The sequence below is a fragment of the Dipodomys merriami genome, unplaced genomic scaffold, assembly GCF_024711535.1.
Source record: "Dipodomys merriami isolate MVZ:Mamm:240054 unplaced genomic scaffold, mDipMer1.0.p SCAF_25, whole genome shotgun sequence".
NCBI lineage: Eukaryota > Metazoa > Chordata > Mammalia > Rodentia > Heteromyidae > Dipodomys > Dipodomys merriami.
Genome location: NW_027203937.1, coordinates 17820576 through 17833700, shown reverse-complemented (window position 1 = coordinate 17833700; position 13125 = coordinate 17820576). Strand labels below are relative to the sequence as shown.

Sequence of the window (13125 nt, the reverse complement as noted above, 5' to 3'; positions counted from 1 at the left end):
CCAGGGACTGGCCTACAACACTGACCATGTCCTTGGGGCCCCTGCCTCCCATCCCTTCTGGAGAAAACACCAGTTCCACCCTCACTCTGCAGAGCCTGGCTCAGCCCAAGTGCCCCATGGAGGAGACCCAAAAAGGCCCAGGCTTGAGTCCTGCCCATTTACACACCAAGTACCATCTTCCCCTCTGTGTCTCCAAGGTCCCCACTTGCAATGTAAGCATACAGCCCTGCCTTGCAATGTAAGGCTGAAAGTCAATCCTAGCAAGAATGGCTTGGCACTCAGAAACAACATCAGAACTGTGGCTCCAGTCCTGCCTGACAGACAGGTCACCTGCCATCAATCAGCTAGCCCCATCCACCTCTGCCTAGTGCCCATCACATGCACACACACCTGCACAGCGCTTGCAGATGACGACACAGAGGTTGATGGAGGCCCAGTCGGGCTGGGCAGCCCCGCAGTCAGCACAGAACCTGTTAGGGGCCGCAGTCCAGATGCGCTCGGCCACCTCCGAGGTAGACAGGGCCTCAGCAATGGCTCCCTGCATGGCCTCCAGCCACTGCTCTTTTTCTAGCTCTGAGTCAGCTGAGAAGCTGGGGACATAGGAATAGGGAGACCAGTGAGAAAGGGCTTGGAAGGACTTGGGAGATGATAGAAGGCAAGCATAGCATAAAGTGAGGAGACAAGATGGGGGAGATCTGAGTCAGAAGGAAGAGCATTGGTGGGTATGGTGGAGATGGCAAGCATGGACACAGAAAGGACACCATACACCTGAGGCACACGAGTTGGAGAAGCCAGGGGAATGGAGAGAAATGATGCTGAGACCAGACAGGTAAGTGTTAAGCCAGGAGAAGTAGAAGAGTGTTCTACACACAGGCAACAGCATTTGCAAAGGGACAAGCTGGCACAGTGCCTTCCCAGAACCTCTGCTGATTGGAATTAAGAGGCTAGAAGATGGACAGGAACAACCCTGTGACAGGCAGGAGGGCAGAGGGCACCCCAAGGACAAAGACCAACCTGTCAATGTCTATGTGGAAAGGAAGGGAGGATAGGGAGGTGTCTCTCACCCTTATCCTCAACCTGCTTCCTACCCAGCCCCAACTGTGACTCTAACCCACCAAGAGCTTCAACAACTCAACACACAGATACCTGGAGCCCTGTCACTTGTCTGCTGCTCTTCAGGGTAAGAAGACCTGGCTGGGCAATGAAGAGATGATTATCTCCCTCCACTTTCTCCAAAAAAGACCCCTATGGCTAGTTCCCTACTGCCACCACTACCTCTAAACACCACATGTATGCTCAAGAGGCTGCACCACCCTGCTGTGGCAAAGGAAAGTACTGCTGCTAGAGGTCCAGTGTGTGAGCACCAAGTACCTTATGAGAAGGGGTGAAGCTGGGTGCTGGTGGCTCACACCTGTAACCCTAGCTGCTCAGGAGGCTGAGATCTGAGGATCATGGTTCAAAGCCATCCCAGGCAGGAAAGCCTGTGATACTCTTATCTCCAATTAACCACCAGAAAACAGTAAGTGGCACTGTGGCTCAAATGGTAGAGTGCTCACCTTGAGCTGAAGAGCTCAGGGATAGTGCCCAGGCCCAGAGTTCAAGCCCTACAACTGACAAAAAAAAAAGAGAGAGAGAGAGAGAGAGGAGCTGAAGACACCGCACTCTCTACCAGAATGTCAAACTACAGTTGCCAGTGTTCAAAACAAGCACAAGCACACTTCGACCAACCACAATAAAGAAGCCCTTTATGCCAACCCCATCAGCTCCATTAAGGCTGATGGCAGTCGCCAACCAGGGCAATGGGGGCAACCTCAGAATCATACAGAGGGAAGCTGGGTGCTGGTGGCTCTTGAGTATAATCCTAGATAGAGGCATTAGGAGGCTGAGAGCTAAAGATCTCGATTCAATGCCAGTCCGAGCAGGAAAGTCCATGAGACTCTTATCTCCAATTAATCACCCCAAAACTGGAAGTGGCACTATGGCATAAAGTGGTAGAGCACCAGCCTTGAACAAAAAAGCTCAGTGACAGCACCTGAGTTCAAGTTCCATGACTGACCAAAAAAAAAAGAAAAAAGGCCTCTGTGATCAGTGTGGGCAGAGTTAAGGGCTCAGAAAAGTGAGTGCCAGGGTGCAGGGGGCCCGCAGGGCTCTGCCAAGAGGACAAGGGGCAAGACAGGAGAGCCACAGGCAGTGGGAGCTCACAGGGATGGTGACAGGCTACACAGGACTGAGAGGAGGCAGGGATTCCCAGGGCAAGGGGTCACAGAGGTGATGCCCACCGAGGCATCAGACAGGCAGGCCTAGAGCTCCAGCAGGTCCTGTTGGACAGCCAGCTGGGCTCAGGGCTGGTAGTATTAGGCTGGTGTTATAAAGCAAGGCTGAGAAGGGGGAGACCCAAAATAGAAGGAGGAGGGGCTTCCCCTGTTATGCAAAAAGAAAGTGCTGGGAAAGAGGGAGGAAGCCATTGAGCCACGGGGAGGAGACTCACCTGAAGATGCGGTAGGGTGTGGTGAGGTCAAAGCTACGCCGGTCTACTTCCTTCACATTGCCCACGCTCATGTCAATGAAGGTGATGCCGATGCCCAGGTGGTATTCCTGACAGGTAGGGGAAGGGTCAAACACAAGGTTTTAGCATAAGCTTATAACCCAGAAGTAGGGAGAAAAAGGAATATAGTACCAAGGGACTAGAAACATCGTAGGAGGGAGCTTAGGGAGTACTAGGGAGTAGGAGTAGGGCAAAAAGCTGGGCTCAGGGTTTGTGAGCAATATGGGAGTCCAGGCAAGGATGGAGGACAGTGGTAAGATGAGAACCAGAGGTAGGAGGGGGACCAAGAGCAGGACTCAGTGCAGGGAAGGCAAATAGGGAAAGCATAGCATCAAGGCGTGAAGTAGGTGTGAAGTAGGAAGAGGGCTCAGTAGGTGGGTACGGGGCAGGCAGAGGGATCAGAGTGAGTGGGCATGGGGCAAGGAGAAGAACTAGTAGGCAGACAAGGGACAGGGTAGTTTCAGTGACCTGGTCAAACCCTTCGCACCTCCAGATTCTTATAGAGCTGTACTTTGTCCCCGACCACAGCCACATACAGCTTGTTCTTAAACCCTCGAAGCTCCAGACTGCCAGCTCTGTCAGGCTGATCGGAGCCTTGCACTCCCAAGGGATAAGCACTAGACAGCCGGGCACGGGCATGCTGCTCAGCCACTGCCTGCTGCAGAGCCTGCATCCATTCCTTCCGCTCAGCTGCAGAAGGGCAAAGGTTACACTTGAGCTTGAGCTGGCCAGGGCCACCCCCCAACACCTCTACCAGAAAGCCCACCCAGATGGCTTGTCACTCTGCTATATCTCCAACCTAAATTAGCTCCGTTTGTGCCACTTACACTAGGCAAGCCACTGTACCTGTTGAAGTCTGTTTCCCTGTGCATGGGGACCTGTGGCTCTGGGGTCAGGGAATGTGTGGATCAGAGCCAGCCATAAAGGTTTCTCTTCCTTCTCCCACCCACAAAGGGGCACTGCTTCCCCAGTTGGGGGATCAGGTGGGCCCTGTTTCTCTTCCCTACATCTGGCAAGACTTCCAGTCTCTTCTGTATACACTCCCCTCCTCCAGCCACCCCCCACATACAACACAACCCCAGAACTCCCCACCATCACTCTCTGCCCGGAAGGCAAAGGTCCGGTTGTTTGTAATCACTTCAAACTTCAGGTCCCCAATAGCAGCCACCCGGGAGATGCAGGCTACTGGGATAAAGCGCTTAGAGTAGGCATCCTGGGGAAAAGAGAAAAGTGGTGTATTTCAGGCAGTGTGGGTGGGAACCCCCATTCCCCTGGCCTCAGCTAAAATGCAAGCCGCAGGCCTGCCTGCCGCAGGTGGCCAAGATGACCTTGGGCTCACCCAGCCCACTGCCCTCAGCCCTGCTGAGAATCAGCTAGGACCAAGTGCTGGAGAACGGCCTAGGCTCAGGCAGGAGCAAGGAAAGGTTAAGTCAGGGACGACTGGCCGATTGGCAGCCTTACCTTATTACTGTCAAAGTATTGCAGGTGCCCAGCGTCCAGCCTCACCCATCGCTTCTGATAGATATATGATCTGGACAGGCAGAGGAACAGAGGAGCAAAGAACTGGGGCTCAGAAGGCGGGTTTCTACATTATCCCCAGCCTCCCCCGCCCCCCTAGAAACCTCCTGCAAATTTAGGATCAGCCAGGTTCAAAGGAGAAAAAGATCCCACATGGCCTCTAAGAGGAAGATAGACTAAACCTACAGCAAAAATGATTTAAGTCAGACGCAAAATAGGCCTTCCCAATTGTAAGGGTAATAAAACAGGGGGGGGTGAGTCAGCGGTTGTAAGGTGTGTCTAGATTTTAGTTTCAGGACAACTTTTATGTTCTGACATACCTGCCCCATGCAAACAACCAGCAAGGGCCAACAGGCCCCACTCACCCCTGTGGTGGGTTCTTGTCCAGCCAGCCGGCTTTAATGACTGATGTGGTGGGGGTGGAGCCCCCAGGCAGTTCATCCATGGGGCACGGCAAGAGCTCCTGGATCAGGCTGGGCAAGGGTGGACTTAGGCTGCTGGTGGGCCACCCACTGCTAGGACAAGAGGAGGGAAAGAGGAGAGCCAGGCTGGGGGTCCCTCAGGCTGGGGTGGGGAGATGGGAGTGCCAGGGGTGAGAGGGAGGGCGACTTGGTGGAATGGACACTCACTTGGAGATGCCCTCATAGGCGTGGTCATCCTCATCTTCATCATCCCCAGACAGTTCCTCCCCTTCACTCAGCAGACTGGCCACACGCACAGCCCTCGGGACTCGGATCGGAGGGGGCTCCTCCTGTCCCCACAGACCCATTTAGTGCCACATTTCCCCTCAAGCCCCATGTCACCCGCCCACTGCCATGCCTACTGCCCCTAACCCACAACTCAGCACTTTCACTTCTGTTTCTTCACACACACACCCACCAGCAGAGACCCAGTGACCCAGGTCACAGAGACAGAAGAAACAGTACCAGACACTGACTTGGGGAAGACAGAAAGACAAGCTGGCAGCCAGTGGCTCATGCCTATAATTCTAGCTACTCAAGAGGCTGAGATCTGAGGATCACAGTTTAAAGTCAGACCAGGGAGGGAAGTCTGTAAGACTCTTAGCTCCAATTCATCACCAAAAAGCCAGCAGTGGAGCTATGGCTCAAGTGGCAGAGTGCTAGCCTGAAGCAAAAAAGCTAAAGGACAGCACACCTAGGCCTTGAGTTCAAGCCTCAGTACTGGCACAGGCACAACACACACACACACACACACACACACACACACACACACACACAGTCTCAGAAGGAGAGAGACAATACAAGCACTCAGAAGGAAGGTGCTCTGGGAACACAGAAAGGAAAACAGACAAAGAAAGGGACAGTTTATTCTGTGACAGAAACACAGAAGGTACCACACAGAAGGTACCACCCAGCCAGGTGCAGCTAAAATCTAGAGCAGGAGTCCGAGGCCCTAGCCCAAGATTCTGGCTCTGTACCTGACCCCAACCCCTCTAAGGCAAGATGATGGAATTGGGAGAGGAGCTCTCCTGGGAAATGTCTGCCATGCTGTTTGGGAGGGTCTCTGGACAGCCCCCCTCCATTCCATGGGCACATGGCCTCAACCACTGCCCTGTCCCACCTTCTTGGTCATCACGCTAGCAGGGGCCCCTGGCCCCTCCTCTGGGGCCTCATCATAGTCAGAGTCATCTGGAAAGAATGGATAAAGGGACGTTCAGAACAAGGAGCCTGGCCTGGCCATCTCCCCTGGGCACCATTCTTAGCTTCACAAAGGACACCCTCAGACCAGGAAGGTCTCACCCCCAGCCCCACCCTAGCCTGGTTTTCAAAAGAAAGGGATTGGGGACAGGAAGTGCAATTTATACCTAAGGAGAGGCAGGGCCACCACAAGCAGTGCTGACCAGGCAGCAAACTTGGGGACAGGGACAAGGACTATGCACTAAAGACTAGCAAGGTACAAACTCAGATCATTCCATGGGGAGCCAACTCAAGACTCCTAATACCACGCTACTTCAGGAGTCTACCAGGGTCCAGGCCTGCCAGTCTGGAGGGCAGGTGGGAATATAGAGACTGGTGCTCCAGAGGGCCCAGGACTGGCCCAGGCTACACAGGGGGCTGGTGACTGCTAGACTGAGCGAGTGTGCTGGCTGCATGCTCTGCAGAGCCAATCCAGAGCCCAACCCAACCTGCAGGGAACCCTGGCTGGCTGTGGCACTTACCAAACTCCGGGGGCAGGCGAAGAGGTTTGGGAGGTATCTCAGGAGGACACAGAGGTGGTGATGGAGGCTGGGGAGGTCCCTGGACCAGGGTGGACGGGAGGGAAGACGGGTGCTCCACAGGCTCTGGCTGGGGACCAGCTGACAGTGAGGACAGCAGTAACTCCTCCTCCTTGGAGGGAAGACTGGGGTCAGAACAAAAGTTGGATGTCACTAAGCAACAGAGCCAGGGGCTCAAGGCCACTGAGCCCATGCTCACTTGTGCTACAGCAAACACTTTTGCAGAAAGGAACCCTACACACACACACACACACACACACACACACACACACACACACACACACACACACACACCCTTGCCTCACCCTCCTGGTACTTTAGGCAGGCATCTCTTTGCCTAAATGAGATGACCACCTGTCCACAGGCTCCAGTTTTTATCCTCAGGACCTCCATGCTGGAGGAAAGGTGAAGACTACATGGGGAATCAGGGAAGGCTTCCTGGGGGAGGTGAGGCCTGACCTCCATTGGCAAAGGAGTAAGAAGGGACTGAAATGGACAGGGGCTGAGGCACAGACCAGTCTTAGAAGCCAACTCCTGAGTCCCTGAACTGTTGACGTGTAGACCCAGGCCGCCTCCTCTCTTGCCCAGACTTGCATATTCACCACCTCCTATTACCTGTAGGCCCCTTCTACCCCCCTCACCCTATCATTTTCATCCCTCTGCTGTCATCCCTCCCCAACCCTCCAGGGCCAGGTTCAGGCCCCCTGGGATTACCTCCCTCAGTGCAACTGTCATCCTGGCACCCTACTCTCTGCCACTGAATATCTCCTGAAGGGCTTTGTCACTGACAACCAGGATTTGAACCTCGGCTCAGTCCCTTAGTTCCTGTGTCCTAGGGTAAGTGCCCAGCCTCTCTAACCCTTGGTTTCCTCTTCTATGAAGTGAGGACTGTTTCAGTGGGCAGGCTGTGTCACATACTAGCACCTGGGACGCTCCAGCCCATAGCCAGAACAAGCCTGAGCTCTGCAGGCCTGGCCCAGCCAGCTGTTGTCTGTCTGTATCCCCCAGAAGCCAACAAGCAGCAGCGTGGGTTATTTCTGCTCTGCCCTTGTGTTCCCAGAGGTGGCTGTGTGTGATATGACGTGTCTACCTCGGCTGTGGCTCCCACTCTTCCCTCTACCAGAGTTCCCCCTCTCTCAGCTTCCAGTCTCAAGAGCATCCCATTGTTCTTGCCTCTAGAGCCAAGTCCTCTTTCCTCTCTCCTCCCTTGTGACCCATTTCCCTCCTCTGTGAGCTCTAGACTCATTGTTCAGTTTTCAAAGCATGCCCTATGTGCCAGATGCTCTGCTGGCAGGATCCAAAGTCCAGCTCCACCACTGTGTTCATCTTAGGACCCATGGCTCCTTCTGCATCACTAGTATTAAAACTATCCTTTCTCTGTGTGCAGATGGGAGGGGATCTGCCCCTCTCTCCTCCTGTGTGGAGTCCAACCAGCGGCTGGCCACCCTCTCCTAGCAGGGCAGCCATGTTACTAAGCAGTGCTGCCTTGGCAACAGTAGCCTATGTGGGACCTGTGTTGGGACAGGAGAGATTGTCGGCAGACACTCCACCTGGGGCACAAGCCAGGGCTTGTGCTGACTTGCAACCAGGCATATCCAGACAGGGACCTAAGGCTCCAAAGTCTGGGATGTTAGAACATGCTAGAAGGTACACTAACCCCCATGGGGCAAGAGGTTTCAAGGCAGGCAGGGGCCCTGTGAGTCATCTGCTTATTCTGTTCCTTCAAGGACAGGACCTTGCCCCTGAACTGTCACCTGGAGGGCCACAGGGGTGGCATGGATTGCTATGAGAACCCCCCCACTGCAGAGAAAGAGCTGCCACAGCCCTGGCGCCCTTGTCTTCCTCTCTGATGCCAGGGGGCGGGAAGGAGCAATGGTGGTCTCAAGAGTTTCACTGTTCGGCTGAGTCTAACAAGACCGGCAGTGAGCACTGCATCAGGCTGCCTGCCCCTGCCTGCCCCACTTAATCCCGAGTCCCTCCAGGACAGGGGAAGCCTCTGACTTGACACTACCACATCAGGGCAGGGCCAGGTGAGTGGCTGGTAAGAGCATGCCAGTGGATGGACAAATAGTGGATGGACGGGTAGACAGCTGGTCATTAGGAATAAAAATGGGAGGGTGAGCGAAACCACTGAGTGAGTGCCTACCTGCCCAGGGGCACCAGCTGGGAAAGAGGGGGCAGCTGGTCAGCATGATATACTTGGAGATTTCCTGACAAGCATGTGGATGCTGCACTGCTGCCTCCCAGAGGCCAAGACAAAGCAGCCTGTGGAGCTGGGCCTGTGATTAGCTGAGAGCAAAACCCAACAGGGCCAGGGCCAGCCAGACTGTGGTCCAGTGCAGGCAGGACAGACTGTTTCCTCCAATGCAAGCTGGCCTGAGTAGGCCTGGTTCCCAAAGCCCGGCCAGCTTGAAATGGAGAGGGTGGTAATAGGGGTTCAAGCAGCATTAGCCCTCCCCTGTCTGCATGCAAAACATCCCCTCCACTGTCCTGAGCACCTGCATGGGGTCTGCTGCCCAACTGTGGGCTCTACTCTTTCATTCTTGTATTCCCAGCTCTAAGTAGGAATTTATATATAAATATCTGGATAAATTCTCGTGTGTGTGTGTGTGTGTGTGTGTGTGTGTGTGTGTGTGTGTGTGTGTGTGTGTGTGTGTGTGTGTGTGTGTGTGTGTGTGTGTGTGAGTGTGTGTGTGTGTGTGTGTGTTCCCAGTTACCTTCTAAGTACTTTACATAGATTAATTTAATTTATTATGAAAGCCTTATGAGCTAAGGCTTATTGTCCCACTTTGCAGATGAGGTAACTAAGGCACTGGTCCTTGATTCTGCTGCTGGGATCTGAACACAAGCATCCAGCACAACAGCTTACAAAGAAGGCCAGCCAAGAACCAGCCTCTCATACTCAAGGTACAGCCAGCTCTGGAGTAGCTTTCTCTCCAAGAAAGACAAGATCATAGTTCTCACAGCTGGCCGCTGTCCCCGTGATGAGAAGAGAGGACACAGGCAAAGGACTCCTCTCCCAGCAGAGGTCTTACAGGGAGAGAACCGTGTCCCCAGAAGCGGGGAACTTGTAGTTCTTGAGGCTCCATTCTAGCCACCTCCTCCAGGAAGTCTCCTGGCTGACCCTTCTAGCAGCACAGTGCAGGGCATGTGCCTGCTGAGTCAGGACTGGACCCAGAGAAGCAGAAGTAGGGTCAGGAAGACACAGCATGTGGGAAATCCCCAAAGGGAAAGGGTAGTGTACACTTCTGAGAAAAGGGCCTCAGGAGCATCCCTGCCCCAGCCCCATGCTTCCCACTGGCATCTGCCCCAGCCTACTAGAACATGCTAGCTTGCCACAATGGCCCCTCTGAGCCTTTACTCATGCATTGTCACTGTACCCACCTATACCTTGAAGTGCATCTCAGTGGACCTTGGCCTGCAGGCATCCCCTGACACCTGGCAAAACTGTCCCACCCATACCCCTGACCCCTTCAGCTCATCCTCCTCCAGCTAAGAAGCATGTGAACCATTTGCTGTCCTTGTGCAGAATTGGGTCCCCAGACAGGTGTTAATACACTCCATCCTGAGTGCACAGGCTAAGTAAGAAATCTGATTTATGACTAGGTGTAGAGGCTCAAACGTATAATCCTCATTACTTGGGAGCCAGAGATTTGTGGATGCAGATTTCAACCAGCTTGAGCATAAAAGTTCAAGAAAGTATATCTCCACTAATGGCTGGGAGTAGTGTATTTGGGGAATCATAATGGCTAAGCAAGATGACATCCACCTATCATCCCAGCAATGTGGAGAAGCACAAGTAAATAGGAGGACCAGAGTCCAGGCCAGCCTAGGCATAAGGTGAGACTTTATCTTAAAAATAGTCACCATGAGCTGGGTGCAAGTGGCTCACGCCTGTAATCCTGGCTTCTCAGGAGGCTGAGATCTGAGGTTCACGGTTCAAAGCCAGCCTGGGCAGGAAAGTCAATGAAACTCTTATATCCAATAAACCACCAGAAAACCGGAAGTGGCGCTGTAGCTCAAGTGGTAGAGTGCTAGCCTTGAGCTGAAGAGCCGAGGGACAGTGCTCAGGCCCAGAGTTCTGGCCCCACGACCGACAAAAAAAAAAAGTCACCATGGGAGGGAGAGGGGAGGGAAGTGAGAGAAAAACAAAAAAGGGGTAACAATGTTTGACAAGAAATGTACTCATTGCCTTACTTAGGTAACTATAACCCCTCTGTACAATACCTTTACAATAAAACTTTTAAAAAAATCAACGCATGTTGAAAATGAACTATACAATTTTGTGGATGGGGTGGGAGGGAAAAACTGGGAGAGAGTGAGGGAAGGGGTGTTATTGTCCCAATAACCTCTCTGTACACCACCTTTATAATAACAATTTAATTTTTTTTTAATAATCAACACAAACTCAAGTGGTAGCATGCCTGCCTAGCAAGGTCCTGAGGTCAATTCCTAAGTTACTGCTAATTAATAATAATAATAATATCAATAAAAGAACTTGATTTATAGATTAGAGAAAATACAAAGAAACCCTTATACATGGGAACTGAAGAACAAGCCAAAAGCAGAGTGATTCTTTCACTCATTGCATAAACCAGAAATATTTCTGGATTGTAAGGGGCACCATTAATGACTATTTAGTTAGTACCAAGTACAAACAGGATCTGTCCTAGACAGAGTGTGATGACTTCAGGCAGGAGAAAGGGTTTGAGTCTTAGATCTAGGCTTGAGTGTGAGATCTAAAACTGATCACTTCACCCCTGAGCCTCAGTTTCCCTTCACTGGCCTTCAAGCTTACTGATCATGCAGTAAGGGGGAGCCATTTCCACAAATCATCAGCACAGCTTTCTCACCCTGGCTGAGGCCAAAGGAGACTCAGCCCTGCAAGCTGAACCAGAAAACCACCTATAGCCCTCTCCTACACCGCACCTGGCTCCCCTTCAATCTTTTATCTACCTGCCATCTCTGGTCAGAGAGATTAGGCTCACCTTTAGGGCAGGTAGGTTACAGAGAGGGTCTTGGTCTTACCCCCCCCCCATTCATATTCTAGCCCTCTTTGACCAACTGAGCTGCACCCTATGAAAGCACACTCCAGAGCCCTCACACATACCATTCCTTCCACCTGCAACACTCTTCCTGTTCAGCCAAACTCCTATTTTCTACCAAAAACACAGATCATACATCTTTCCATTTTTCCTGTCTCCCATGGACCTCCCCTCATGCTTCTGATTGCTTTGGGATTCCCCCAGCCTCCACATTTCTGACCACTCAACATGGCTGTGTCTGCCAATATTTAGCACTCTGGGGTGAGCTCAGAGGACCAAGGACCCAGGCTAGAGTAAAGGCCTTCCCCATACAGGCCTTGGAAGGACCCAGGCCAATCCCAGGCCTGGGACTCTCACTAGCACAGCCAGGTGAGGCCAGGCCAGAGATCTGGGATCAACTGTCACTTTCCCAATTGTCCCTTTCCACAAGGAGAACTTCCCAGCTGTTCACTTCCTCCTTCATGCCCTGGCCTTCTCAGCAGCCAGGCATTCATCCTATGCCTCCTGCTTCTTCCACCCTGCTGCTGCCCTTCTTCCTCTTCCATGAGGCTGCAGGCAGACCCTCCAGCACACCCCAGATCTCTCTCTCACTCACTTTTGCTCCAGTCTCAGCACAAACCATTCCTGCCAGAATGGATATATGCCTCTCATGGGGCCACATCCCCTCTGTGCATCAGCATCATCCAACACAGAGGGGCTCCAGTAAGCGAATGACCACCCTGCCTGCATGAGGAACTGGAAAGGTAGCCAGCTCCTCACCCTGCTGGACAGCAGCTACAGCAGAGCCTGCTTCGCTTCAATTCTGCCCCATGGCCTCATTCCACATGTTCCGCCTTCTCCCTTCAATAGGTGCTGCCTTTTTAAGGACCTACTGTGGGCCAGGCTTCTGCCAGGGGCTTTTCTATATCCACTAAGGCTGTCAACAACTGTATGCACAGAACACGTCTCCTCCTCCATGAAGTCTATCCGACTGCTCCCTTCTTTAGGCCTATTGGGCCTCCATGGGCCTCTACTGCCAGATCTCTCTAAGCTGCCCCATAGACCATCCTGCTGTTGTGGGCAGGAGACAAGAGGGCTACATCTCCCACAGCAGCCCTGTAGATCTCTGTTATGTCCCTCACTGGCTCCTAAGGGCAGCAGGGGAGAAGGCTTAGTGCTCAGAACTCAGATTGTCAACCCCCTGCCCCCATTTCAGGTGCCAGCTCAGGGTGGAGGCTACTCTGTCCCCAGTGACCTGGGGGTTACGAGTTCATTAGGGACCCTTGGGCAAAGGGAGGCCAGCCCACAGTCCACAGGCACCCAACACACTACCAGTACTGGACAAGAAGAAGAAACTACCTTGACAAAGTGCTAGTCCTCTGCACATCCCCTTGTTACCCTGGGCAGAGGCTGGGGGTGGGGGGTGGGGTGGAGGTCAGAGCCAGAGTACCTTTGAACTTGTCGATGAAATAAGCCAACCTAAGCCTCCCCAATAGAAATGTCAGAGAGGGAGAGAATTAGGAGAATAGCAGAACCAAGAAGATACAGATCAGGGCCCTAAGGAGCAGAGACCCTCCTCCCCTATGGAGGGCAGTTTCTGGGGGAGTCTAAGAAAGGCTCAGAAAACAGGTAGTATGGGCTTTGGGGGGGTTGGGTGGGGGGAGCTCAGGAGAGAGGCTTATAGGCAGACAGAGACACGGAAAGTCCGGGGGAGAAAAAAGGAGAGGAAAGGAGAAAAAAGGAAAGGCTGGGAAAACTGAAGAACAGAAAGTAAGAGAAGACAGAAAAGTCTAAGAGCAAAA

General features: G+C 52.8%; 1 protein-coding gene across 6 annotated transcripts in view; it reads right to left on the bottom strand.

The window, feature by feature from the left end:
* Arap1 (ArfGAP with RhoGAP domain, ankyrin repeat and PH domain 1) overlaps nt 1-13125 on the bottom strand; it is a 59166-nt gene that overhangs the window by 18998 nt on the left and 27043 nt on the right. For 3 of the 6 annotated variants that reach the window (XM_070035079.1, XM_070035077.1, XM_070035080.1), the window contains exons 4-12: nt 6243-6424; nt 5645-5712; nt 4693-4814; nt 4429-4578; nt 4007-4076; nt 3638-3758; nt 3033-3235; nt 2489-2595; nt 391-590 (exon numbers count right to left, since the gene is read on the bottom strand). In XM_070035079.1, coding sequence (XP_069891180.1) covers nt 391-590; nt 2489-2595; nt 3033-3235; nt 3638-3758; nt 4007-4076; nt 4429-4578; nt 4693-4814; nt 5645-5712; nt 6243-6424 — 1223 coding nt within the window. The remainder of the gene's footprint in view (nt 1-390; nt 591-2488; nt 2596-3032; nt 3236-3637; nt 3759-4006; nt 4077-4428; nt 4579-4692; nt 4815-5644; nt 5713-6242; nt 6425-13125) is intronic. The other 3 variants (XM_070035078.1, XM_070035082.1, XM_070035081.1) reach the window with 3 other exon arrangements.